Source organism: Salvia hispanica, chromosome 6, assembly GCF_023119035.1.
Source record: "Salvia hispanica cultivar TCC Black 2014 chromosome 6, UniMelb_Shisp_WGS_1.0, whole genome shotgun sequence".
In the NCBI taxonomy this organism is placed as follows: domain Eukaryota; kingdom Viridiplantae; phylum Streptophyta; class Magnoliopsida; order Lamiales; family Lamiaceae; genus Salvia; species Salvia hispanica.
Window position 1 is genome coordinate 41482555 of NC_062970.1, and position 26360 is coordinate 41508914.

Consider the following 26360-nt stretch of genomic DNA (forward strand, 5'->3'; position numbering starts at 1 on the left):
ATTTGGTAAATATTCAAAACTTTGTAGTAGTAAATGGTGTGTTGCAACAATTTTCTGATCAAAAAAGACATGTCGAATGTGAATGAAGTTATCTTCACAGGTGATTCAATAAGGTTCAAAATATAACTAGATAGACTGAAAAAGAACACAAATTCACTAGGAAGAGAAGAGTGCCGCTCTCAATAAAGTTTGGGAACTCAATCAGAGGCATGATCTGACAAAATCGCTGGCCCGTTGCTTCACACCTGATACCGACTTCTTGGTGCTCTACTTTCTCTTCTCGAATCATCCTGTAGTAACCCGCAAAAGATTAAAACGTTAAGAAAATGAGGTATCAAAGTGAAGAATACATAGATAGGTGATAGAACATACATGAAAGCTGTAGGAGATTTTGTCAGTGATGTCAATCACCTCCTTCCACTTCCTTCCAATGCCCATCTGCATGGGAAAGATGAATCAGTAAATGTCAAATAGCTTGCGGTTGTATAACTGTATGTGCTCGATATATTGATACTCCAACGGTTGTTTTATAATATTACAGTTTTAAATCATAATTAGTGGCCAGAAAAGTTCAGCTGTCCTTATGTCCAACCATATGGACATAAAGGATACTGAAACGACTTAGCCAAATCGATTCTACGGAGATGTAATTTCTAGCTTCAAGCAATGGTGGACATGCTGACATTTGCTATTTCAGAATAATTTGTAAAGCCTATGTTAAATTGCCCCCAGATTGAAGGGTTATCATTCAAAGCGCATGATCTCCACAATCTTATTACCTAGGGGTGCCTTAAAATCCCTTGTATCATAGTAATCTCCTATAACCTCCTAATCTGTCTCTACAGCATACTGCTCACATGATGCAACAAACAGTCAATATGAACAGATGGGATATTTCTCACCCTATCATAACGAACTCTGTTCTCATTATTATCTAAGATTCTAAACCAACAAGAATAAAAGTATTGACATGATTAACTATCTGAGGGAAATACCTGAGCTGCTTCATTGGCTGCAGTCTTGGTCCATAATGAGAGTTTATCTTGCTTTTGGCGCACACTGGCAACCACTCCACATATCTCATCAGTGTCATCAAACTGCTCTCCAATAAGAGCCATTAACTAACAAACAAAACCACAAAAGACAATGTCAAATTGGAAATCCCATCCATTCATTGATCATAACATCAGTCTTTAGATCTTATTCATATCTAGTCAGGATACAAGACCTCTACCCAATAATGCTGTGTAAGAATTTCCAAGGGAAAACACACCCAAGCTTCAGTTTGCAAGGCCAAAACACACCCAGCCCTCAGAGAAAGCTTCGGAACCATTGGTGTTTTCTCAATAGATACTCTAGGAAAATATTTATGGTTTGGACATTGCGAGGGTTGGGTGTGAGAGTGACACAAGTTGTAGTACTTTCAACATAGTAAATTCACTGTCCTTACATGCTAAGCCAAACAAATTTGTCCTGATTTTCTTGTTAATCAATCTCTCAGTATGTATCATTTAGTTAGGTCCATTTGTAACACATAGTAACCAGAAGTGAAGGGCAAGGATTCCTTACAGTTTCAAGCCACATGTTGTCCAGATCAGACTTTTTGCTGCTAGTCACTGTCCACTTGCCCCCATTAGCACACTCAGGGTCTTCCCATTTGGGTTCCACTCCAGCTTTGAACAAGTGAAAATCAGCATTTGCAGAGAAGTTGCTGGGTTTAAATATCTGGTTATATAAACTGCATAGAAATCACCACATTATTCAGTAAGTCATAATAAAATGGAAAGTTTTTTTGCAATTGACAATAGAATACCCATTGCCTTCCCATCCCCATCTAAAAAAATGAAACAACAACAACAACAACAAACAGCAAACTTCACAGTAATTCATCCATTACCTCTTCCACACTTCCATTCAGTGGCTTAAATCTAGTTATCAGTATGGATATTTCCACAAGTTTCAGCTATTTTGTAATTATATATAGCACAAATATGTAGGCCTATTCAAGACAGAGTTGCAGAAGATGGAAAGAGTGCAAAATACAGCAGTAAGGTAAACCAAACTACAAAATCCAATTATAATTGATAGTACTTGTTCAAGCATTACACCCTAATTAAATTACCCTGCTTAGCCACAATATCAGGTAAGGTAAACCAGAATTTCAGGTACTTAATCATAAGAACCATGACAAGGAGGTCCCAGTCAAGATTAAATCTTTTTCAAAGCCAACACGCAACTCTAAAACTCAAGAATCGCAGTCACAGCCAAACCCACAGCAACAGCAATCAACTTCCAACACACAAATAAAGAATAAACAAAAAACAGATGTACAAACAGGCGTGCAAAAAGTACAACGGAGAGCACATTAAAATACAGAAGCAAACCTCAAAAATCTAGGTCAAAATACCGAAAAACAAAATCAAAGCAACAATCTTCTCTATCAAATCGAAAAATATTACCAAACCAACAGTTAAACAATTGAAACTCGGAATCGATACGTACCACCAGAATTCTTCGACGGTGTCGAAGGTATAACCCTTGCGAAGAGAGGAGCCCCAGGCAGCGCCCTGCTTGGGCTTGGACTGGTTGTCGAACCAAAAGGTCCACTGCCTCTCGAGCTTGTGCGGCTGCTTCTCCGCCTCGACCGGGATTTCTGGTATAGCAGCCGCCACCTCAGATGCCATTCGACCAAAATCAAATCACCGAAGAAAAAGGGTTGGGAAAGTAAGGGTTGGGCTATATTTTTTCTCTGGGTTTTCAAGGGTAGAGAGCCCCAATTAACCGTGGTTAGATTCGAGTTAGCTGCTAATCGGAGTTGGGTTTATAAAAATTTCAAATTTTGATATTTTTAGAAAATACTACTAATATCTACATTAATTGATTAAGCCTATAGATATGATATGGCTTAATTAATTTTCTAATTGTAATTAATGAGAAAATTTATATTTATCCCACGACTTAACGCCTACTCAATATCCAATTTAGAGCTGAAACTCCCAGAATTGTTTATTTGCTGCAAAATCGATGTGTTACGCATGCATTGCGCCACGCCATATAGGCTATGCTGCTAAGGTGCTACCTGGCCAGTGGCCACCGTCTCTTCGGCAATTTATATAGCTGAAAGAAGCGTCATTGAATCAATTACTAGTTCGTTTTTGGATTTTGCCTACATATTTGTTTGAAGGAGAGTGATGGCAGCCATTGAAGCTAATCCAGTGGAAAGAAATCCGGAACTGTCACCGGTGGCGCCGCTTGCGCCGGTGACCATCGATCGTCCCGTGCGTACCGACCTCGAAACTTCAATCCCTAAGCCCTGTGAGTTCTGTTTCACGTTATATATGTATGTTGATTATTGAATTTTCGATTTTGTATGTGCTGATTGAGCTAGTATGTGATTTTCCCCCAAATATGCTTGTGATTTTCTGTTTTAGGTTTTGATTAAGAGTTGGTTAATTAATTTAGAGCTGCAGCTATTCTAATTTTGTTACTATGTTGATGAAAAACATATTTGTGAATTGTGAAATTGCTAATAGACATTGTAAATGGAGTTTCAGATATGGCAAGAGGATTAGTTGCTGCAGATATGGACCATCCTGATGGAACTCCGGGGCGTAATCATCGTGGTATGAGTGTGCTTCAGCAGCATTGTGCTTTCTTTGATCTAGACGACAACGGTATCATATATCCATGGGAAACCTTTGCTGGTAATTTTCATCCCTTATGATGAGCATCAATTTGTTGGTTTGCTTTGGACATATATTGCTATGTTTGCCTTGAGTTGCATCTGAAGTAGGAGTATTTTAACGACGAAGAAGACGACTATGTCCACACCACTACAGTCTTTTTAACACATGCCATTCAATGTATGCAGGACTCCGGAAACTCGGGTTCAATATTGTTGTATCACTTTTCCTGGCCCTTTTCATCAATTTGGGCTTGAGTTATCCTACACTCCCAGTAAGTAATTGTGTTAGGTTGATATGTAAACCATATGAGTGGCTGTAAGTAGATATTGAGAATGTGATTTGGTCTACATGATTTATAGTGTTTTTAGTCCCAATGAAAACTTATCTGCCTTTGTTTTGCTGGAAGCATTTGCAACCTTTGAGCTTTTATTTCAAATATGTTAGAGCTCTTATTGTAGTCTAAAAGAGTATTATACTTATTAATTATGACAATCACTGCATATGTAACTGATGAGAATAATATAGCTTCACACATTCATACAGGGATGGTTTCCTTCTCTTCTATTCCCTATATACATATCTAATATACACAAGGCCAAGCATGGAAGTGCCTCTGAAACTTATGATAGGGAAGGAAGGTACGCAGCCAATCATGTCTTGATGTGTTTGTAATTCTTTCTGGCGTTCCCTAAATTCGAAAAATAACCGGCCTTGCACGATCCAGATACTCCCCAGTGAATTTTGAGAACATGTTTAGCAAGTATGGTAGAACATCCCCAGATAAGCTTACATTTAGAGAGTTGTGGGACATGACCGAAGGCAACAGAGAAGTATTCGACTTTTTTGGATGGTATGGGGTGATGACTATAAGCTTTGCATACCCACATTTTACTTATGATTCTTCTTTCACTTATGTTATGTTATGCAGGATTGCGAATAAGGTGGAGTGGGGTGCTCTCTACTTTCTAGCTAGTGATCAAGATGGCTTGCTGTCGAAAGAGGCCATTAGGCGCTGCTACGATGGCAGTTTGTTCGAGTACTGCGCCAAGATGCAAATGCAGCCCCAGACCAAGACCGACTAGTGGCATACAAATCCTTGTTGTCCTTATGTTGGAGACTAGTTATGTATGTAAGAGTAACTTAGAACTACTAATGACAATGTAAGATAACATGAAAGTTTGAATGGAATAAATTCATATATACGTCCAAAATTTTGGTTTCAATTTAGTACAATTTCGTTATTTTTGTGTAGATGTTATTAATTTTTTCTCTATACAAAGTATAAAATATTTTATAAATATTTTTTTGTTTGGATGTTATTAATTTTGTCTATATAAAGTATAAAATATTTTATGTTAGTATAAAAAGTTTTATAATTGTTTCATGTTAGTGCATAAAATTTCATTATTGTTTTGTTTTATGCTTTATGCATCACATAAGTGAAAAATTAACATCGTTTATGCATTAACATGAAATAAGAATAAATTTTTTTATAAAGTAAACTTATATATTTTTGTATTAATATGAATTATTTATATGAGTTATGTATGGAACCCGCCTTCTACTCTTTCGGTAGCAAAACAAAAATCCAATCCAAAACCTCCAAAATTCATAATACAACAGAATTTTCAGAAGAATTTTTCCTCTAGTAAACACCAAATATGAAAAATTAAAATTTAAGAAAACCAGAGATCTAGCATAAGTGAAGCCCCATCAATTTTTCTTAACATTAGGCATTTAGTCGACATCCAGCGCATTTCACAACGAAGGTTTACATTTTTTTATAAAGGTCACATCTTGTACCCAACAAATTACCTAAAAACAATAAAATTCAGGTGGGCGAAGGAGATTGTACTATTAACAGTAAGTGCTATAAGTTTAAACCATAGGAAGGCCACGAATCAAAATCTTATGGTAGTACAAAATGCATTAAGAAAACATCTCAAATTCAAAACATAATCCTTAAGAAAAACATCATTTGATTGGTTGCTCAAACAATAGCGTTTGCAGCACTAGCAATCCTTGGCCACAAATCGGCACATTCCTTTCCAATTGGACCAGTAATAGCAGAACCTGCACCCCATGAAGCAAGATATCAATACCAAATAACTCTTCAAAGTTCAAACCACTTCTTTATAAAGAAACATCAATATGTATTGAATTTGAACATATCAAATGCATGCAAGATTTACCTTTCATTTCTCCCTTTGGGTTTACAATAACACCAGCATTATCTGCAAACAATATAGTATGAAGATCAGCACCAGATAACAATTCCACACTAATCATTCCTTAAAAATCCCGAACATTGGATGTAAAAAATTCCATATCAAGAAACATTTACTTAGACCGGGATACCATATTAAGACTAACCAAAACTAAGTAGCAATAAGTAATTCAAAATGTAGGTTCCTAATGGAGCAGGTGTAAGCTTAGAGCATAATCACACCTGTAACGAAGGAAATACTTATTTTTCCAGACACGTAACGGTATCAGCACCATTTAACAAAGATGGATACATGACTAAGGTCTGGTGAAGACACAGAATGAACAAATGGCGATATTCAAAAAAGAGATTGTAAAGCATAATCAAACATGAACTCGAAAATTACTGTTATCTTAACACCAAGCAATGATTCAAAAAACTAATTTCAAATACCAGTCAAAATTTACAGAAAATACCACAAACTGGCAGTTGAAGAATGAAATCCAGATTAAACTTTATTCAGATCACAAATCAAATTAATCTCAAATTCCAAACTAAGTAGCAATGTAAAATGTAGGTTCCTAATGGAGCAGGAGTAAGCTTTGAGCATAATCACACCTGTAACGAAGGATTCGTTTAGTTTTCCAGACACGTAACGGTATCAGCACCATTTAACAAAGATGGATACATGACTGGTCTGGAATCAAAAGGAGATTGAAGATCTAATGGTTCATGAATTGGCAAGTAGAACAATGATAATCTAACGCATGAGGTCAAAATCAGATAATTCAAATAAAATACAAAAAAATCAGCGATATCAAATCAAAATTCACGCATAATAATATCACAAAAAGGTGGTTAAAGCAATAAACCCTAATTTAAAAGTTACATTGACTAACAGAAAAATTGGGGGAAAAGTCTCACCTTCAAAATACATGAAGACGCCGTCCTTTCGCCTCCAAGGCTTCCTCTGCCTCACGATGACGGCAGGCATGACCTTTTTCCTCAAATCAGGCTTCCCTTTCTTCACAGTAGCCATCACCATATCTCCGACGCAAGCCGACGGCAACCTGTTCAGCCTTCCCTTGATACCTTTGACGGAAATAATGTAGAGATTCTTTGCTCCGGTGTTGTCAGCGCAGTTAACCGTCGCCGCCACCGGCAGACCCAGCGACATCCGGAACTTGTTTCCGGCCGATCCTCCACGCCCTGAAACAATGATTCCAATCAAAGTTAAGCAAGTTTCTATGGAAATTTCGTAACATGACTACGAGAATGAGGAAACGCAGATCTGAACTCACCCCGCTTCGACATTTTCAGCTATGGTGTGTGCAAATGGGTTTTTTTTTTTTGTGTAATTTAAAGGGAGGATTTTTAGGGTTTAGTAATTAGGGTTTGCCTGAGATCTTGGGCCTAATGCTTAAGATTTTGGGCCAAGAGAATATTTGAAAGGTTGGAGTTGGGCTTTTTATGCTTCTTTTTGCAAATTTAATTATAAATAAACAACAAATTGTTTCGGGGTAATAGGACTCCTACTATTTTTTAACAAACGAAAATAGGGAGTAGTAATTACTAAAGTATTTTAATTTTCCACTGTCATAAATTTACAAACCCACATTATTTGTCTAGTTTTCAGGTTTATACTTAAAGAAAATACTAAATACATGAATATGTTTCGTGATCAAGATTTTTGGGCTTTAAAATATGGAATTTTCTTATTTTGTTTTGCAGTCAAAATAAGCAATTATCAATTTTAAAACATGGGCTTTAATAAGCATTTCATATGATGACGTTAATTTTCCAAACATCAACATATGTTGCGGTCGACGAATCTTCGTCGAAGGTTTTTGGGTAGAAAACGAAAGTTTGGTAGATTTATTTAACAAAATTATGTAGCCGCATTTTATTTTGTGTCCGTTCCTACTACTCTAGTATAGAGTAGACTTGTGTACGACTTGTCTAATTCAATAAATGATTCAGGGTTTGAATTTAGCGGAATAGTAGTATGAAAATAAGAATTTGATTTTGTATAGAAAGGAAATCTATTTTCCAATTTGATTTGCATTTCTCTTGTGCCCAGTTGAATCCACTGGTGATATTATCATTATGAGAACATATATTATGACAATTGACAAAAACACTAGAAAAAGACATCTCTCTGGCTTCAACGACGATATTGAAACATTTTTGTACCCTTTTAACATAATGCAAAGCTGTACTTGATCTCTAATGGTAGTGATAGATCAATAGAAAAAACGATCTCATATTTATGAGGGGCCACTAAATAAGCAATATTGATAATGAATTCACATTCAAGCAAAATGTCTAACATGTATTAGGCTTGGGTCAACGGTTCTCGGTTATTTGGTTACCCGAGACCGAACCAAAAAAAGTCATGTTCTCGGGTAACCTTATTCGGTGTCGGTTCAAGTTCTTGGCTTTGTCAATTTTGGGCGTTGATTAACCAACCAATCTATTTGATAGGAACCGAACCGACCGGATTCCCGCACTAATGTTAGCAAATAGGTTCTTAATTAAACATCCATATTTGTTCACAATTATCATATTTTGAATGAAAAAATGGTGTAGTTGGTCTTTGAAATTTATGTTGCGTTATATAAAGACTTTTTTGGTTCAAAGTATATTATAAAGATTTATATAGTAGTAGTACAATAGAATATAAAGATTTCTATATCCCAATCCCAATTTCTTAACATTGAAGCTCACTCTTAGGGACCATTATCTATGGTTATTGGAATACTAGGAATAAGAAAATTTTATCCCTTTAAATTCTCCAATTTTTTCCCCATCTTTTTAATATATAAAAAAAATCAATATTCATCCTTTTCACTTCAGTGAAGGATAAAAGTTATTAATTTAACGATACTTAAAAAACTACTTAATTAACATAACATCTTAGGTTTTTTGGTATTTTGCGTGGATCATTAAGAGACGTGGGACGAGATAGAGACGGGATGGGGACGGGATGCATCCCACAGCGGCGTCTCTTATCCGTCTCGTCTCTCCGAGACGAGATAGAGACGGTTTTGTGAACCGCTGTGGATGCCCTTATGCAAATGCAACTATCATTATAATAAAATATAAAACAAAAATACAATCCTGAATATATAATCTCTAAAGGGACAAATTTTTGCACTCTAACGTTACTATTGTGAAAAAAGAGTTTAATTAGCTATTTACCAAACAATGTTTATTTTCGCACATGGTACGTGGAACGTGTTTCGTGTGGGGCTAAACATTTTGGTCCCATGCTTGACTTGAAAATTTGATGGCTTATTAAAATTTGTAAAATACACAAACAAATTAAAATTGAGTTATGCATCACATGGAAGCTAGGAATTACTGCATACATGTTGGAAAATAAAGAGAATAATTTGACATTCTGACTTTGGATTTTGATGTGATTTTCTGTTTTCTTATAATTAAGCTAATTAGTTCATATTTTTTTATATTTTGAGTAGCTAATTAGTTCATGGATTAATAAATAACTATCCAAAATAGGCGTGGTACTTAAATTTGTCCTTTTCATCATATAATTTTGACAATTACTAACTTTTACTTCTCATAATTGGATTAATTACTGCAATTTGTAAGCATATATTATAATTGTGCTTTCAAAGATTAATAACCACATAAGGCCCCAACTATAATTCCCCAGAGTTATTTATGAGCCATTTATCATCATTCTAAATCTCAACACATGAATTTGTTAATTGAAGAATAAATCAAGAAAAGAGTGCAGAAGCTATTTTATTTGATCGCTTATAAATGATGAAGAGGGAGGAAACCTTTTCAAACTAGAACGAATAAAATTGTAATTGGCCAAATCAAATTGAAAATTGAGTCTTCACCCCTTGTTTATTGTACACTTCTGAATCAATTCTCTGATGCAGATATTGTTCAATAGTCAATTAATTAATAACAGCCATAGAAACATGCAGATTTTGTTCAATAGTCAATTAATTAATAACAGCCATAGAAACATCATATAATTGAATCATATTGATGACTTGTGTATCTCACTCTTTAATTTAATGTGTGCAACATGTTTCAGCATTGTTAACTATATGTGTTAACCATTGACTTACTATATAGGGTAATTAACGAATACTCCATTATTGGGTTTTGATTTCACTTTCTTCGGTTGAAAAAAACTACTATAACTTTGATTTTCTCACTTCGTCTCATCCTAAAGTAGCGCATTTCTTTTGCAGTATGGAATTTTATCTAGTGGTTTCATTTGGGTTGGGACATTATAAAAAGAAAATGTGTCATTTAGATTGGGACCTGGAATTTTATCTAGTGGTTTCATTTGGGTTGGAACATTGTAAAAAGAAAATGTGTCATTTAGGTTGGGACGTAGATAGTTGCAAATTTTAGTAAAACTTTAAACTAATAGTGTTTGATTAGTAGTGAATGAAAATGATGGAATGGATCATATATATTTTTTTAAAATTGCATTGGATACTTGAAGTCAATTATTGCAAACGCTTGATAAATGGGTGAATAATATATAGGGAGTACTACTTAATTAGCTTGATAAGTGACAAACGAGTAATATTTAAATTAAGCACAATATCTACGCACTACGATAAATTATTGTAAACACCATATTTCAAATTAAGAGTTTTAAATTAAGCACAATATCTACGCACTACGATAAATTATTGTAAACACCATATTTCAAATTAAGAGGGCTTCTATTGTAGAATTATAATACTCCCTTTGTTCCCTATAAATATAGTTATTTTTCCATTTTGAACATTTTATAATTTTAGAATCATTTCAATTTTTAGTAAAAAGTAACACATTTTTTTCATTTTTACTTTTCTCTCTCTTATTTAAATACATTACACACATTTCTCTCTTATTTAAATACATTACACACATTTTTCTTAATCTCCGTGAAAAAAAATGACTTTACTACTATGAATTAAAAACATGGAGTACTTTAATTAGTTTAAGGTGTAGTCATAATTCAACTTATGAAATTTTCAATGAATTTACGGTAGTATATCACGATAAGGCCAAAAAATAGTAGTATCAATTTTGAAACAAACATTCTCCCAATTAATAAATGCACACATGCATCCGAATTTGTGTTTAAAACAAATGATTAAACTACATATACTACCGACCTAAACCCTAAATTATATATTACTACGTGTTGACAGTTTCAATGATTTTGAAAAGAGAAGCTTCATTGTAGTTTTTAGGCACATGAACCACAATGCAACATAATATAGTAGTATACGCTAAATCATTAATTTTCCTGTCTCTTTGCTCCTAATAAGTTCACACACTTTTATCACTATTCATAAATATCTCTGTGTGTTTCTCTAGGTGTCTTTATATCACTGTCTTTTGACTTTTTATATATACGTGTGTGAATATGTGATCATTACGAGAGTGAGATTGAGATTGTATGTGTATATATATCATTGCACATCTTGAATCAGAGATACTCCAATGAAGGGAAGAAAATGAGGAAATCGAGCGTTGACAAAAATGGAGTGAAGAAAGGAGCGTGGAGTGAAGAAGAAGACAGCAAGCTAAGATCTTATGTTCTCAGATATGGCCACTGGAACTGGAGATTGCTGCCTAAGTTTGCTGGTAACAAATTATACCACTCCATTGAATCCATTATTTACTACTCCTAGTAGTGTTGTGTCGTGTAAGATTCATGATTTCTGATCATATAGATTTATTACAGGTCTAGCTAGATGTGGCAAGAGTTGCAGATTGCGATGGGTCAACTACCTTAAACCAGGTCTTAAACGAGGTCGTTTCACCCAGGAAGAAGAAATCCTTATAGCTAAACTTCACCGTCAGCTCGGCAACAAGTACGCATTTCAATGTCCCAGATCGGTTGTGTAAGACAATTGGTGTGGGGCGGTGTTTTAAAACTTGGATCTGACCGGCCCGATTCGACCAGTTCAGTCACGAATTGACTAAATACATCATCCACTAAAAAACACCCTCATTTTTGTGACCTACTAAAATTAAGGGGCGCAAATGAAAAGCATTCATGAGAGCAAAAGATTAAGGATGCAGTGGGCAATTGTGCCTTAAGGATGTTTTTCTTTGCGCCCTAAAATTTGGTCATTTTTTGAAACTTTTCAATCTAAGTAATTGCATTTTGTTATAATGGTTATGCATCTCACCGTTAATTCTAGGGTTTCACCGTCTTTGGTTTTACGAAGAGTTCTTCTGTTTAGTTTGTAACGAACCTTCATTACATTTGATCATGTTTTATTTAAGATGAAACACATGATTTTCTAATGCAGGTGGTCCGCGATGGCGGCAAAGATTCCGGGAAGAACTGACAACGAGATAAAAAATTACTGCCACACACATTTCAAGAAACACACCAAAAAGGCTCCATCTCCATCTCAAATCACCCCATGCAAGAATCTAGAATCTTCTGAGGATCTTCAGACATCTGGTATGCTGATTCTGGAATCATCGGAGAGGTTGAATTCGCCGAATCCGATGGCTGTGACGTGTGACTCGGAAGACTGTGCTTCGTCTTCACAGTCTGCTGGAGCAGAAGAAGCTGAGGAGGAGGTGGTTATAGGAGAAAAGTGCGAAAGCCGAATGGGAATGAATTTCAATGATGGATGTCTGGAGAGTTTTTGGAACCAGCCATTTGTGGTCGATACTTGTTACAGTGATAATCACACCTACACGCCATCGATGGAGGAAGAAGCTGCAATTTACCCTTTTCACATAGTTCTCTAGTGATGCATGCTATATTGATATTGTTATTGTATGTACTTACTAATTAAGCTACCAATTACTATGTCAAGATTATTTTTGTGCTATATATCTTTGTGAAATTATTGTTTTATTAGTAAGAAACTCCAGAATCAAACTTCAGACTGATATTAATTATGTGGAGTACTATATACCACTATATTTCATCAGCAAACTCAATTAGGTAGTGCTAATTTCATGAATAGATGGAATATAAGATACATACTAATTTCACCTCTAACTGTGAAATGAATAAGCTAATTAAGTAGTGAATTTCTCACAAATCCATCCATAACCTTAAATTGATGTTAAGAATGATGTTTTGATATATTGTTTTCTTGAAGAGATTCATGGTTTCAAGTTTAAATGCAAATCAAAGAAGAATGGAGACTAATTGGGGTGATTGCGCCAAAATACACGAAATTTCACACGAATTTTGTTTTGCACATGAGCTATATATAATCTTTGTTCATAAATACATGAACTTTTGATTTTTCTCATTTTTAGATGACAAAATTTTCCGACGAGATTTAAGCTAAAGAACCAATACTATATCAGTGATAGAATTTAATTTGAACCTATTATTTTCATTTTTATGTTATTATAAATTGTAAAATCAACCGTATAAGATAAGTAAAATTAAAATATAAACAATTTCACGGAAAGTGCATAGATAATAGTGAAAATATCATTTAATAATGATTTTGAACAACATAAAATGTTAAAATACATCCCAATCGGATTTGTACGATCACATGCTTTATATGTTATGGTGTGGGACAAAATCTTCAAGAAGGTGAAAGCATGCATATTAATATGGTGTAGTGTAATTGTTTTCTAACTGGAAACTGCAATCACCAAAGAACTACAAATTTCAGAGACAGAAAATACTGTAAAAATCATGTCAATGGCAGAAAGAAAAGAGAAGAGCAGAATGTGAATATGGAGAAGAAGCCGCAGAAGAAACTCATTGCAGCATTCATCACAAACAACCTCGTACTGATTATGAGGAAGTGGAATCTTCTTATAATCATAATTATGAATATTATGTTGATTAGCACAATCTGCCCCTCAGCTGAGAGCTATCTTCAAGAAATACGGCGACATAACTAGTGGTAACGATGTCAAATAATCCGGTCTTCTGTCCATCTTCCTTCTGAGCTCCACCTTTTCAAGAGACATAAACTGAATGTGGGATGGACTTATTGAGTTGATGGAGGAGTTGGAAGCTTATGAAAAAACAAGTTTGCTCTTTACAGAGGGAAATGAATTATTGGTGATGAAGCAAGAATTAAAGCTGGAGTGATTGCTCTTGATGAGGAGCAGGTTGGAGCAGGAGAAGAAGCTCACCGTGAGTTTAGATCTGCTGTGAGATGATCCATGAGAATAAGGAAGCAGCCGGGCTGGCATGAGGCGTTTTGCTTGTTAATTTGAACTGATTATGCAGTTACTTTGTATGTTCAATCAATGCAATTGTTCTCGCGTTTTTATGTACGAAATATTATTATTCTGTCCATTTCCAAGCAATTAATTTGAAATAGGTTTCAAAATTAAGCATGTGTGAAGCAAATTAACAGTTCACATGGTAAATCTCAAGCATTTCTAGAAAAATCCAGATTTCATTTTGTACCTTTTTCATGATCATTTAGTTGTACCTCATTCCTTCATGCTCTGTGTGTTGCTGTGTGAGTAATATTTTCACGTAGGAATTGATGCTCACATATAAAGTTGTTTTCTTGCTGCAATTACAAACAGAGAGAAATCAAAATCACCCAGTCTCTCCACAAATTGGAGTAGCAATGGCAGGAGGAGATCGAGGGCGAGGGCGAGGGCGAGGAAGAGGAAGAGGAAGAAAGAGAAGTAGAGAATGTGAATATGGAGAAGCTGCAGAAGGAAACTTCCAAAATTATCATCATCAATCTCAGGTCTTAGTTTATACATTTTCTCAAAGATTACATCTTGGCAATTATGTTCTGTTACTACTGGTTTAGTAATATACAATCTCCTCCACAACTCAGGACTATCCATTTTCTCCTGCATTTTCTTCAAGAGGAGCAGTCCTCACTTCGCCTCGTTACCCCACCAAACCTTTTGGAAGCCGTACAATGAAGACTCAGGGCCAATCTTCCACCTTGACACCAAAATTAATCATAACTATCGATGATGATGAAGATGACGACAAGCCAGAGCTGCACCATCATGGCAAAGAGAAGGAAATGGACGAACCTAGCGTGGAACTCATCTCAGATATCCAAGGACCTCAACAGATGGGATCATCATCTTCCAATCATGTCTATGATTACATACACGGGTACAGGGTGAAGACAGAATTCGCCCCTCTGCTCAGAGCCATCTTCGACAAATATGGCAACATCACTAGTGGTGCAGATGTCAATTCGACGGACTTTGTCTCCGCCTGCCTGGAACGAATCTGCCAGATCTACCAAAGGCTAGAGCAGGCCAAGTTCGTTGATCTCACGCCTGCAGAGCTTCAAGGCATGATCTCTGAACTCCGCCTTTTGGAGAGCCATAAGCTGAGCGTGGGATGGATTCTTGATAGGGTGGAGTATATAGCTCAGACAAAGAACAGTTTCAAAGATTGCCAGCCTTATGAGGCTAGATCTGATGCATTGATCAGGCGATTAGAGAAGGATTTGGAAGCGTACGAAAGAGAAGTTTGTTTGCTGCAGCAGAAAATCTTATCAACCAAAGCAGAATTGTTGATGCACAAGGCCACATATAATCAAACAAAGGTGGTGTTCACATGAGGCAACTCTAAAGTGATTGGTCTCCAGAAACAATCTTTGATTCATGACTTTCTTTAGCAGCTTTTTGCAAATCTATCTGATTTCTGTCATTGACAATTTGGTTACTTTTTAATCTTTAGCATGAACAATTCTTCATATATTGTTATATTTTCATCTTTAACATGACCGGATACCAAACATCATGAACTGAGCATTTCAAAAGCTATATTCATAAATCATGATATTCATATGCAGACTAATGGGGATTAAAAACCCAGAGGCTGATAGCGGAAAGATAATCGGTTACAACTGTAATAACTAACCTTCCAAATAGTAACTAATTCTACAACACAAATGGAAATAACTATCATACCATGTATGTATGGTGTAACCTTTTGCTTGCTAATGGTAGCAGTATTTATACACACTAATTCCTCGGCACCTCGCCTCAAGCCCTATACACTGGATCGAAGAACAGGACTTCGCGAATGAATCAAAGCAGCAGCAATAGCAAAAGACTGCAAAGTTGACAGAGTCGACTGGAAATTGATATAATACAAGCCCTTGTGAATGTTCACCATTTTCATGCTTGGTAGACTTTGATTTGAACCCTGTATATTTGCATACGGCTAAGTAATGGATGAAGATAACAAGAAGATTATTCAGATAGTGAGAAGGGTATATGTATGCGAACCTGCATAAAGAGATCAAATGACTTGCATTCCTGGGACGAATAATCTGTGCTTCCCGGCCCAGTGTTGAAAATTGTTAGTGGGCAGCCAACATCCCAGCCTCCACAGTCGCAGTGGCCACCAGATTTCCACCTCTCAATAATGCTCGAAGGGCCACCCACTCTCGTTCTTGGTCCACCATGAATACCTGCGGGTATCAAAATGTCTGTGCTGGTTGAGCATTCGCCTCTGTTTCTGGAGTGTTTGGTAGGTGTTGTGGCATCTGGAGATTTTTTGTTTCCGGATTTTTTAAGAAACTTCAATCCCCAACCTCCAGCCTCGACCTCAGCCTCGACATGGTGGTGGTAAGTATCCTTCACAACAATGGCGGCCAACTCAAGATTTGGTGCGTATTTATATTCTGCACACCTCTCAACTACGTCGGGAAAATTATCACCTTCAGATGGTTCCAATGGAGTGTCTTCAAGAATGGCACCTGATATGCCTACTTTAGAAGAGGATCTCTGCTTATACGCATGACTTGGCCTGAAAACATCCACCATTTTCTTCGTCAATCTCTTGTTCTTCTTGTGGGCTTGATTTGAGGTCTGCATCTCCCCTGAGCGGTTGTCATTGTTGATAGATAGAACGAACTGTGTCTCCCTAACTTCCATGCTATTGGAAGAAAATCCGACTGAAGAAGACACTCGCATCTGAGCAATATTTTGTGACTCAAGTTCACGCTCTTTCTTGCCATTTCTCCGCGCATGGAATGTGTATAAGTAGTCCAAACCTTTGTCATCTGAACACTCAACCTTTGACAAATCAGCGGAATAGACCTCCCTCTTATCATCCACAGTGAAAACATGGTGAGGGAGTCCATCCTTCCATGTACACTGTAGCATTCCTTGGAATGAGATACCCGAAGATGATGACTGATCAGAGCTCGAGCTTGTGCTCGATATAGAAGCATCCCTTCTGTGCAGAGGTGCAGATGCATATCTATGATCAAGAACTTTTACCTCCTTTTCCAAGTTAGGGGATATGGTACCGGTTGCTTTTACAGAGCCCGCAAAATCCGAGTAGAATTGCTCGCTCGCGCCAAGAAAATTTGTTTTCATAAACGTGGCATCTAAGGAGCCAAATTGTTGGAGCAAAGGGCTCTTCAAGATGTTGATCATGGTCTGGCTACCGGAGACAGTGCCAATGGTCCAGTCACCAGTTGAGTCCACGATGACCTCAGTGCCACCAACCAATGGATATTCAATTTTCATATTACTTGAACTTCTATCCCTGATATATGCTAAACTACTAGTATGATCCGTCAAAATATCAACTTTTGAGCTAAAATTCCTAGCTGCTGCCCTTACTGCAAAATTACGTATTGACTGAAGGCAACGAATAGCATACTTTTCATCAAATGTGATAATATGCTTAGGAAGACTATTCCGTGAGGCGTGGATGTTCTGAAGGAACACCTCCCTGCAAGTTGCACTAGCTCTTGACCTCCTTTTGCTTAGTATCAGGGTCTTGCTGGGCACTAAGTTTCTTTTGGGAACGAGAGTTTCTTGACTGGATTCTACACATCCAGTAGCACACAGTACTGCATTGTCCTCCTCACTACCATCTTTCCCCAAGTTTGTACTTGGGCTTTCCATACTCCAGCTCCAAGGAAACACAATACATTAATGGAAGAATACGAGCAAGTTAACACTTTCAACTTCTGCTACGCTCATTAACTATGGTGGAAACTTAGCCTTATGTTATGCAATACTTACTCCGAGCAATCTGGAGAATAACATATAAAAACAGTTAGTACAATCTGATCCAAAAGGTATCCAGAAGAGGAGGGATAATCAAGAAGCAAACCACAAACAAATTGGATAAACATAACCCACAAAATTTTAAAGGGCAAACAGCATTTATCCTTTCGATTAGTTAAAGTCAGTAAAGTTACAACGCCCAGCTAAAAAATTCTCATATGAAACATCAGGCACATGATCATCTACCTCAGTAAGGAAAGAATCAAGAAAAAAAGGGCATTTCAACCTTCATCTAGATATAGTAAACAAACTCAAATTGCAGAACTTTCGACTTGCATAATGAAAAAAAATCATTTAATCAAAGGTGTTGAAGAAATAACAGAAATTACCAAAAGGAGAGATCACAGATAAGATCTTCACAAGGAGGGGATTCATCACCACATTAATTATACTAACAGTATTCAAACTAATTCTTGTTCTACACAACTAGAATAAATACTTCCTTTAATCAACCAGTAAAAACACTAGCTGATCTCTGAGTAACAAAATCACAGAAGAAAATATACCCACATCAGTCAAAACAGAGGCTTCACTGAATCCTAACTCACTGAGGCTCTTGACAATAAAAAAACTGAATATTTGAAGTAAAATATGAAAAAGATAGACCTGTTATAGTAGAACTACACCAACCAATCCAATCCAACAAAATGCCAATCAGGTCTATTTTGTTCAATTAAATAAGATCATGAATATGACTAATAACCATAAAGAACATCAAAGATCAAATCAGAGCAACCATCCTAAAACCACATAAATCCATAAATACTCCAAAACTTTATAACAAAGCAACTCGACAAATTACATACATCCAAATATAAACCATTATCTTCACGTAAAGAATTGAATTGAATCTTTTAAAGTAAAATCACTCCAAACTTGGACCAAACTCAGCCGAATCCCTTTTCAAGAAGAGCAAAGTCTTGCAATAAACAAGTTATCACTTCCAAGCAATACCCAGAAAGTAAAAAACTACCAATCCAAAGCACAAAGTGGATATTCCAGAAAGCATAAAATATAAACAACAGTAAAGGAAGAAACTTTACCAAAATTCGACAATGAAGAAGAAGAATAAGAAGCTCCGCCACTCCAAAAAAAGCTTTTCCTACCCACAAATACACAAATGTCTAGACGTGTGCTTTGAAATCAAACCACACAGAAGCTTCAACTGTATAAGTAATTGTCAAACGGCTCAAGTAATTGACCAAAAAAAGAGAAAAAAATTGTCTATGGTGGGATCTACACGTATCTAAAATTCTTGAAATTTCATGGCCCAGCCCAACCAATCCTCTAATTTTTAATGCTTCGGAAACGGAAATGGCGAGAGAGAGAGAGGAGAGAGAAGGAGAAGGGTGTGAGTGTGAGTGAGCTGGTACGCACGAAGAGGGGAGAAGTCATACGCCCACTAGGTGAGTGGATACGCAAACACGGAAACCGACACGGCCACGAAAAAACAAACGAGAGCCCAAAAAGAAAGAAACGGTGGACCCTTTTCTGGTTTCTCTTACATGTGAAAAAATATGGCATTTATTAATTAATTTTAATGGAATTGTGCTGGATGAAGATGCAAGGGCCATCGCCACATTAATTCTTTTGAGGTGTTGTGTTTCAGTTGAGGCGTGAAAACTTTCAACTGATGGGATTTTGGAGGTGATATTTATTGCACTCATGTATGTATTCCAAATTTGTTCATACAATATGTTTTAATTTATGCAAATTGCTAAATAAATCAGGTGATTTTTACAATTATAGGTTTAGGTTGATGTTGCAGTCGTGTTTAAAATACGTGGACTAAACGTGTTTGTACTTGTGATTATTACATTGTTGTTTTATCCGGTGCTATTTTAAAATCGGTTGTTATATCATTATTAATACTACCTCCGTTTCTAAAAATTGTCCCATTTTGATCCGACACGGGTTTTAAGAAATGTAATGAAAAGTGAGTTGAAAAAGTGAGGGTATTGTGGGTCCTATTTTTTATATAATAGTTTTATAATAAAAGGTGAGTAGGAATAAATTAGTGAAATATGAGATCCACTACCGAAAATGGTAAAAGTGAAATGAGACAAATTTTGAAGAACGGATGGAAATAGGAAAAATTGGACAAATTTTCAGGGACGGAGCTAGTATGACAATAAAATGGAAGATGGGATTGATAATTGCTAAAATACTATCAAACTTTAGTAATATGATTTGTATAGTATAGTATTTTAACTTTAGAGTGATATTTGTAATTGTATAAATATAATCATAACTAATGAATATACATAAAATATGTGTTCTAGATTGAATATGTGAGATCTAGCTTATCAAACAAATATTTATTGTTAAATTATACTACAAAAATCAACAAAATCTTGTTAGCAGACAGTGAACCTGATGTCTAGTCTTTTCTTTTAATCTTCTTCTTTTGTCGAGAGCAGCCATGTGGAGACTTTAATATAGTAATGGCGATTAATTTAAGTGGTCGCGATTTTTTTAGTAATTACAGTAGATATTTGTTATATGTCCACAGACCACAATAATTAAGTTCAATTATAATACGGTAATCAAATTTAGTAGTACTCGTACAGTTTAATTTGGGATCCAAATGTTCCAAACTGCGACTTAGTTGTACTTCAATAGTTATTTAAATTATAAATTTTTGGACTGTAAAATTATGGTCAGTCTTAATACAAGATTTGAAATTAAATTATTCAATTACAAAATAACGTTGTTTCAATGAAATATTTTTTCATTTTATTTTTTTCAAACAAAGCTGTTTTAAACATCACCAAATACGTCATTTATGTATATAAATAAAAAATAAAACTTTGCTAGTATTCAATTTTCAAATATTTATAAATTTTAAATAAGTACTAGTATAATTTATTAGCGGTCTTATTTAATGCTCAAATCACTTTGCATCTCTCTAAATTATATTTAGCCTATAACTCTTATCTATATTTAATAGAGTATACTCATTCCGGAAGGGCAGGCCTTTTCACATAAAGTGGTGCTATTTTTTTTATATATTTAAGCAAGGAAATATTCATTATAAGTAGCCTTTTAAGTTTTGAACAACAAAAAAGTGTATCGAATCCGCCAAATATTGTATTTGTTGAATACATACAAAATATTAGTACTATGTTTTTATAAAGTTTCTTATGGTTTTTTCTTTAGTACTAATTCATTATACCTCCCATTTAAGAATAACTTACAATCTACAACAGTTGTCTTGAAATATACTCGTACCCACTTTTGGATTCATTAGGGAGAAAATAATTTGAATGCGACATTAATATACACTATACAACTTATCTTTCTTTTAGATAAATAATAATTTATCACTATAATGGCCGTTGAAGCTCAAACAGTCAATATATTGGAGTATTATATAAGTACAATTCACTAACAATATTTTTCGTTAGTTACTAACTAACCTCAAACACTTATTAAATACTAGTATAACCCATTTTTATTATTTATTTTAAAATTTAAAGCCCTCACAAATTTCCACGTTCAAAAAGAAGTATAAAATCAAAACTAATTAATTTCACAATTAGTTATACAAATTCATTCAATCATACATTTTACATGAGAAATACTAGTTAATAAAAATTGTTGATTTGACGAAGTCAAATAAATGTTATCATTTTACATATTTATAATTGGATAATATTTTTGCAATTGGACCAAAAATGATCCTCACCATAAAATGACAAGTAACACTATAGTAGGGCATCTATCAAAAAACCTTATGTAGGGCATATATGTTTCTCAATCTTAATATTTTATTTAAAACATTTTTTTAACATTCCATGATTTAATAGGTCTAATAGGTCCGAAGACTGGAAGGTACAAATCCAAAATTCGGCGCAATTAACTATCTATACGCTAGCATTATTAAATATTGTAACAAAAATTAAGATAACATATATTAGACTACATAGTTTAAATATTATATGTTGACTACGAATGGGAAATGGTTTCTGCATGATAACAACCCACAAGTTTATGAAAATTAGAATAAAAATTTGTTAAGTTGGTGGTTATAGTATTTAATTTTAAACACTTAATTTGAAACTTGAATGCGATTTCAAAGTATAGTACTACTGAAAACTCCAAATTTTCACTTGGTTGCCAATTTTTCCATTATATGTGGTTCATGTACCTAACAGTTTTTTATTTCAACTTTTTAAGTAGAAATAGAATTATTTAATTTTACGAGGACAACGACTAGGACAGAAGCATAATTTAATTTTGCGGAATCCGTTACACCAACTACCCAATTGGAAAATACGAACCACCATTAACAACAGAGACAAAATTATAGAGGTAAAATGGAAAATACATTTCTTAGAAAGAAAGATGCCATCTATTAAAAATAGGAGTATAAAAATAACATTCATTCCCACTGTGTTTTACTCGATCCGTCCACAATAAATGAAAAAACTCGCATACAATCGGAGCATTGCTGGAAATACTCATCGTGTCCTACCATCATGTTAGAAATGCGTAAGAACAACAATCTACACATACGAAACCGAAGGCTAAACACATGTGGTGACTCGTCGGTAAAATAAGCATGCACAAGACATTCGATGCAACATTTTCATGTTCTATAGGCACGTTGGTCCTTACTAGACGAGGCCCAAGAAGCGACCTTCTTCGCAGCTCTTTTCCCAATGGGCTTCAGCCTCCAATATTAACTGAATAATTAGTACTAGTATCTTCCTTCTTAATTGGAATTAATTGTCATTTCCTTCATAAGGATCTATTTTGTTTTGAGAGTTTATGTGGATAAAGAGAAATTCATTAATCAAGATTAGTGAATTTATGAATGATTTGTGTGGTATTTATAAAAGGAGAAGATGAATAAAAATATATATATTTTTTTAATTTTAAAAATTCAGTTGCGACCTCAAACGTGGCCTATGACACAGCCGATCGAATTCGCGGGTTGCATCGGTGGTCCATCTCGCGGCCGCTGTGCCCCATCAACGTCCTGTACAATTCCGATTTCCGGAAATTCAGCAGTGTTGTGAATGGCCTTTTGATTATGAAAAGTTACAAAATTATAGTATAACCTAGGGTTATAATTTAATTTGATTACTGACATATAATTAGAATATCATTAGAACTCTGTCGTTGACTCTGGCTAATTGTGTTCAACCCATTCATGTACTCTGCATATTATATGAAAGCTCCTGACTTTTAGGCTCAATTGGATACTGTCATACCAAATTTTGACATTTTTCTTTTGTTTTGTTTTGCAAATTGATTCTTTTTGGGTGATTGTTTTGTTAACTGTTCTTACTTTTGTCATTTGCATTTGCCATTTTGAGGCAGCATTAATCTTAAGATTGCAAGTTTGCAACAATTAATCTACTCGAACTGTTTTGTTGATCAGCTAGTGATTGATCATATATATGAAATTTATATAGGTAATTTCAAGACGATTCTTCACAATTTTTTAAACCTGCATCTTCTATATATTTTCAATGCATCTCCTATATGATTGCATTATACCTTTATACTTACTATATACTCCTAGTTACTATATACTCCTATCAACTTTAATTCAAAATTGAAAAATAATTTTAAAAAATGGATTATGTATTGTATTAGTTTTAAAATGCATCAAATATATTATTGTTATAATGCTTTCAGTTGTATGGAAATAGGTTTGATGAAATCTTTACCAATAGATTTAGTACCGTTGTGTTGTAATTCGAAGCTTAAAATAGTTGGCTATGAACTCAACCAAACACATTTCGACTGCTTCAAAAGATCAAATACTAAGACACAACTTAATAAAGGATAAATATGTGTATGATCATTCAAGAACTAGAGCATGTGTTATGTGTATATGACAAACAGAAACAGCACAAATACGTACAAAGGTAAACTAAAAGTTACAAATATATACTACATGATGTTAAGGTGGTAGAAAATTAGTGATATACTTGTGGTTAATTAGATCCAAGATTGGATTGGGTAGTTGCATTTGAATGAATTCACTTCACTCATTTGTGCAAATAACTCCGATGGGTCGATACACTCTTCTTCTTTCGCAGCCTGAAATTAACATACAACTATTTCAATATCGATCGAAGAAAATTCAAGAATGTGTTGTTTACTATTTATATTAAGTAAACAGATAATAAAGGAGAGAGACAGACGTTTTCATTGTCAGAATTATGTCACTTTGAGTGGGACGAAATGAGTTGGAATGCATGGCCATACCTTGTGGTGGTAATCAGGCATGGAGTTTTGGAACATCTGGTTAACATCTTCATCTACGTCGTCATCTTGGTTGTTACCGGAATTTCTTGCAAGATCCGCCTCCCCGAGTTCATCGTTTTTGGCAAATCTTCCCCTCACCCTCGGCCGGCTGTCTGCCAGCGTTTTCCGGCATGCATACTGCATTTTACACGTGCAATAATAAACATCACAAATTCTAATTGATTTTGCAGATTATGTTTGATAATGAAATACGATGTCTTAATCTAAATCCACAAACATCCATCTCTTATCTGCATCTGTTCCTGTTTGACTCAATTTCTCTTTTATGAAAAAATAGGATCTGTTCCTTTCCCTTTTCATTTTCAATCTTGATGTAATTCTTCCATATTCTATGCTTTTTCTACGTGTTAGACATGCAAGGGATCAGAGAATTAAAAAAAAACCTTGATTTTCTTGCTAAAATTCCTTTGATTTCTTTTGTTGAGATATCGATGGATCTTCCTCTTCCTTTCCTCAGCCGATATTTTCCCCACTTTAAACGTTGGATCTTCCAAGCTTGAAATCTCAGACGCCAAAGTCCTACTTGGACTTCCGTTGACCATATGTTGACTCTCACTACTACTCAGTGCCTTCACATGCAAATAAATTAAATTTGTAAAAATTTCAATTGTTCGCTATTAACTTGGCCCGAGATTGAATTGGTCAAAAGTTGACCAATTTAACTACTAAAACATGAAACTCGTAAAATTAAAATATGGACTCAATTTTATCTAATCCATCGAACTGACCTGAAGATCAGCGGCGGAGCAATGGAAAGCCGCGGCGGCAGCGCCCTGGGATTCCATCTCGTGGTGCGAGAAATCGGACCCGAGAACCCCAGAGAGAAACAGCCACGACCTGTCCAAGGGCGTCATGTGGCCCGAGGACAGGTACGGGCCGATCACGGGATCCACGAGCGCGCAGGGGGGCTGGAGGTAGTCCCCCGGCTGCTGCTCGGGGTTGTACAAATGCGGCGGATAGAGCGATCCCTCCGCCGCCGCGGCCTCGCCTAGTAACTGATCGTGAGTGGCGGTGAAGGAGGGAGAGAGGCTGAAATCGATGGAGGCGGAGATGTCGTCTTCCACCGCCATGGCCGCCTTGTTGCCTCCTTCACCATTATTATACCACCAATTTGAACTCGAACCAACCTCTGAGTTTTGAAGGAAATATTCCGATTCGAAAATCTGTGGGCTTGTAATTTCATCCTGCAAAAATAAAGACTATAACTTATTAACAATTAAACACTAACAAAATTCAAAATGAACAAATTTTGGTTGAGCTAGCAATCATACACTCATAATAATTGGTAGAAGAATGTGTGGTTTTTTTGTGAGATGAATTTATGAGAAAATTTGTAGAGATTTATGTACCTAAATGGCATCAAATGAAGGCACACAAGATGGAACTTGTGGGTGATCTGATATAGATATTTTTGCAGAAAATAGAAAAAAGGTGGGTGCATATGTGCTCCATGTGGGGTGTGGAAATGAAATGTGAATACCACTATTCCTAAACAAGGAAATATTTTGGTATTTTTGAATTTGCAGAGATAAGACTGATGTCCATTTTTGGACAAACTTTGGGAACTTAGAACCATATATAATGACATGCTATGCTAATGCTATCCTACCATGTGAAGTGCTTCTATCCTTATTCAGCCTAGCTCAATAAAAGAATCAATATTAGGTAACTTATTGTATAAGCTCAAAAGGCTAAATATTCCATCAATTGTGTATGGTCTTGGGAGAAAATGGAGTGGCCACACATCATATACTATAATTTTTTATTATTAGTATTATTTTTGTTGACATATCCACGATTGTATTCATATGCAGTCCTAACATAAAATTGTGATTGAATAAATGAATAGAAAAAAGGAAAGAAAGAAAAGGGTTTTGGAATTGAGGGAATTACAATAGGAGGATGGTGTTGTTGTTGAGGAGGAACCATGTTTTGCATCATTGTTTTCTGTCCCAGCCTTCATTGATGGGAAGATTAGTACACTAATTAGCATACCAACATATATGTATATTTTTTCAAGAGGATGGATAATTAAGAGTGAAGAAACCTAGATATGGATGGATTGAGATGAATTAAACAGACAGAATTAAGCATGGGTATGCTGATGGTAGATTACAACATCCAGAAATAAGAGTTAGTTTATATAGATTTCCTAATGTAGAAGG

The 26360-nt window shown here is 35.4% G+C and overlaps 7 protein-coding genes across 8 annotated transcripts; 3 read left to right on the top strand and 4 right to left on the bottom strand.

The window, feature by feature from the left end:
* Positions 1-39: 39 nt before the first annotated feature.
* LOC125193809 (eukaryotic translation initiation factor-like) lies at positions 40-2738 on the bottom strand. Its single transcript, XM_048091701.1, has 5 exons — positions 2503-2738; positions 1570-1738; positions 996-1121; positions 373-438; positions 40-290 (listed from the first exon to the last, which is right to left on the bottom strand). Exons 1-5 carry the CDS (start codon positions 2682-2684, stop codon positions 240-242), a joined length of 594 nt encoding a protein of 197 aa, XP_047947658.1. The 5' UTR covers positions 2685-2738; the 3' UTR covers positions 40-239.
* A 400-nt stretch (positions 2739-3138) lies between these two features.
* Positions 3139-4909, top strand: LOC125193808 (peroxygenase-like). Its single transcript, XM_048091700.1, has 6 exons — positions 3139-3315; positions 3555-3704; positions 3872-3957; positions 4230-4324; positions 4411-4536; positions 4615-4909. The coding sequence occupies exons 1-6, from the start codon at positions 3192-3194 to the stop codon at positions 4766-4768; spliced, it is 735 nt and encodes a 244-aa protein (XP_047947657.1). The 5' UTR covers positions 3139-3191; the 3' UTR covers positions 4769-4909.
* A 613-nt stretch (positions 4910-5522) lies between these two features.
* LOC125192048 (60S ribosomal protein L23) lies at positions 5523-7270 on the bottom strand. The gene is made up of 4 exons (XM_048089501.1): positions 7194-7270; positions 6817-7101; positions 5879-5920; positions 5523-5759 (listed from the first exon to the last, which is right to left on the bottom strand). The coding sequence occupies exons 1-4, from the start codon at positions 7204-7206 to the stop codon at positions 5677-5679; spliced, it is 423 nt and encodes a 140-aa protein (XP_047945458.1). The 5' UTR covers positions 7207-7270; the 3' UTR covers positions 5523-5676.
* A 4054-nt stretch (positions 7271-11324) lies between these two features.
* On the top strand, positions 11325-12766 carry LOC125194020 (transcription factor MYB15-like). Its single transcript, XM_048092011.1, has 3 exons — positions 11325-11526; positions 11627-11756; positions 12201-12766. The coding sequence occupies exons 1-3, from the start codon at positions 11397-11399 to the stop codon at positions 12652-12654; spliced, it is 714 nt and encodes a 237-aa protein (XP_047947968.1). The 5' UTR covers positions 11325-11396; the 3' UTR covers positions 12655-12766.
* Positions 12767-14774: 2008 nt separating this feature from the next.
* On the top strand, positions 14775-15437 carry LOC125195366. The gene has a single exon (XM_048093524.1). The coding sequence runs from the start codon at positions 14775-14777 to the stop codon at positions 15435-15437; it is 663 nt and encodes a 220-aa protein (XP_047949481.1).
* Positions 15438-15624: 187 nt separating this feature from the next.
* Positions 15625-19337, bottom strand: LOC125194018. The gene is made up of 3 exons (XM_048092010.1): positions 18954-19337; positions 16111-17875; positions 15625-16027 (listed from the first exon to the last, which is right to left on the bottom strand). The coding sequence occupies exons 2-3, from the start codon at positions 17743-17745 to the stop codon at positions 15872-15874; spliced, it is 1791 nt and encodes a 596-aa protein (XP_047947967.1). The 5' UTR covers positions 17746-17875; positions 18954-19337; the 3' UTR covers positions 15625-15871.
* A 4374-nt stretch (positions 19338-23711) lies between these two features.
* On the bottom strand, positions 23712-26288 carry LOC125191822. 2 transcript variants are annotated; one of them, XM_048089243.1, is made up of 5 exons: positions 26089-26288; positions 24924-25379; positions 24579-24764; positions 24136-24312; positions 23712-23967 (listed from the first exon to the last, which is right to left on the bottom strand). In XM_048089243.1, exons 1-5 carry the CDS (start codon positions 26134-26136, stop codon positions 23866-23868), a joined length of 969 nt encoding a protein of 322 aa, XP_047945200.1. In that variant the 5' UTR covers positions 26137-26288; the 3' UTR covers positions 23712-23865. The 2 variants fall into 2 exon arrangements, with proteins under 2 accessions (XP_047945200.1, XP_047945201.1); XM_048089244.1 differs by lacking the exon at positions 26089-26288 and adding an exon at positions 25467-25549.
* Positions 26289-26360: the final 72 nt, after the last annotated feature.

Excerpts from the sequence above, each read along its gene's own strand:
- LOC125193809 (XM_048091701.1), bottom strand. The coding sequence starts at position 2,684 with ATGGCATCTGAGGTGGCGGCTGCTATACCAGAAATCCCGGTCGAGGCG. Across the intron at positions 439-995 it reads CAGCCAATGAAGCAGCTCAG|ATGGGCATTGGAAGGAAGTG; the intron begins GTATTTCCCTCA and ends TTTCCCATGCAG. Across the intron at positions 291-372 it reads AAATCTCCTACAGCTTTCAT|GATGATTCGAGAAGAGAAAG; the intron begins GTATGTTCTATC and ends GGGTTACTACAG.
- LOC125193808 (XM_048091700.1), top strand. The coding sequence starts at position 3,192 with ATGGCAGCCATTGAAGCTAATCCAGTGGAAAGAAATCCGGAACTGTCA. Across the intron at positions 4,325-4,410 it reads ACTTATGATAGGGAAGGAAG|ATACTCCCCAGTGAATTTTG; the intron begins GTACGCAGCCAA and ends TGCACGATCCAG. Across the intron at positions 4,537-4,614 it reads GTATTCGACTTTTTTGGATG|GATTGCGAATAAGGTGGAGT; the intron begins GTATGGGGTGAT and ends TATGTTATGCAG.
- LOC125192048 (XM_048089501.1), bottom strand. Across the intron at positions 5,921-6,816 it reads CGTCTTCATGTATTTTGAAG|ATAATGCTGGTGTTATTGTA; the intron begins GTGAGACTTTTC and ends TATTGTTTGCAG. Across the intron at positions 5,760-5,878 it reads CCCAAAGGGAGAAATGAAAG|GTTCTGCTATTACTGGTCCA; the intron begins GTAAATCTTGCA and ends CATGGGGTGCAG.
- LOC125194020 (XM_048092011.1), top strand. The coding sequence starts at position 11,397 with ATGAGGAAATCGAGCGTTGACAAAAATGGAGTGAAGAAAGGAGCGTGG. Across the intron at positions 11,527-11,626 it reads ATTGCTGCCTAAGTTTGCTG|GTCTAGCTAGATGTGGCAAG; the intron begins GTAACAAATTAT and ends GATTTATTACAG. Across the intron at positions 11,757-12,200 it reads CACCGTCAGCTCGGCAACAA|GTGGTCCGCGATGGCGGCAA; the intron begins GTACGCATTTCA and ends TTTCTAATGCAG.
- LOC125195366 (XM_048093524.1), top strand. The coding sequence starts at position 14,775 with ATGAAGACTCAGGGCCAATCTTCCACCTTGACACCAAAATTAATCATA.
- LOC125194018 (XM_048092010.1), bottom strand. The coding sequence starts at position 17,745 with ATGGAAAGCCCAAGTACAAACTTGGGGAAAGATGGTAGTGAGGAGGAC. Across the intron at positions 16,028-16,110 it reads CATTTGATCTCTTTATGCAG|GGTTCAAATCAAAGTCTACC; the intron begins GTTCGCATACAT and ends GCAAATATACAG.
- LOC125191822 (XM_048089243.1), bottom strand. The coding sequence starts at position 26,136 with ATGATGCAAAACATGGTTCCTCCTCAACAACAACACCATCCTCCTATT. Across the intron at positions 24,765-24,923 it reads GCTCCGCCGCTGATCTTCAG|GCACTGAGTAGTAGTGAGAG; the intron begins GTCAGTTCGATG and ends TTGCATGTGAAG. Across the intron at positions 24,313-24,578 it reads ATTTTAGCAAGAAAATCAAG|TATGCATGCCGGAAAACGCT; the intron begins GTTTTTTTTTAA and ends TGTAAAATGCAG.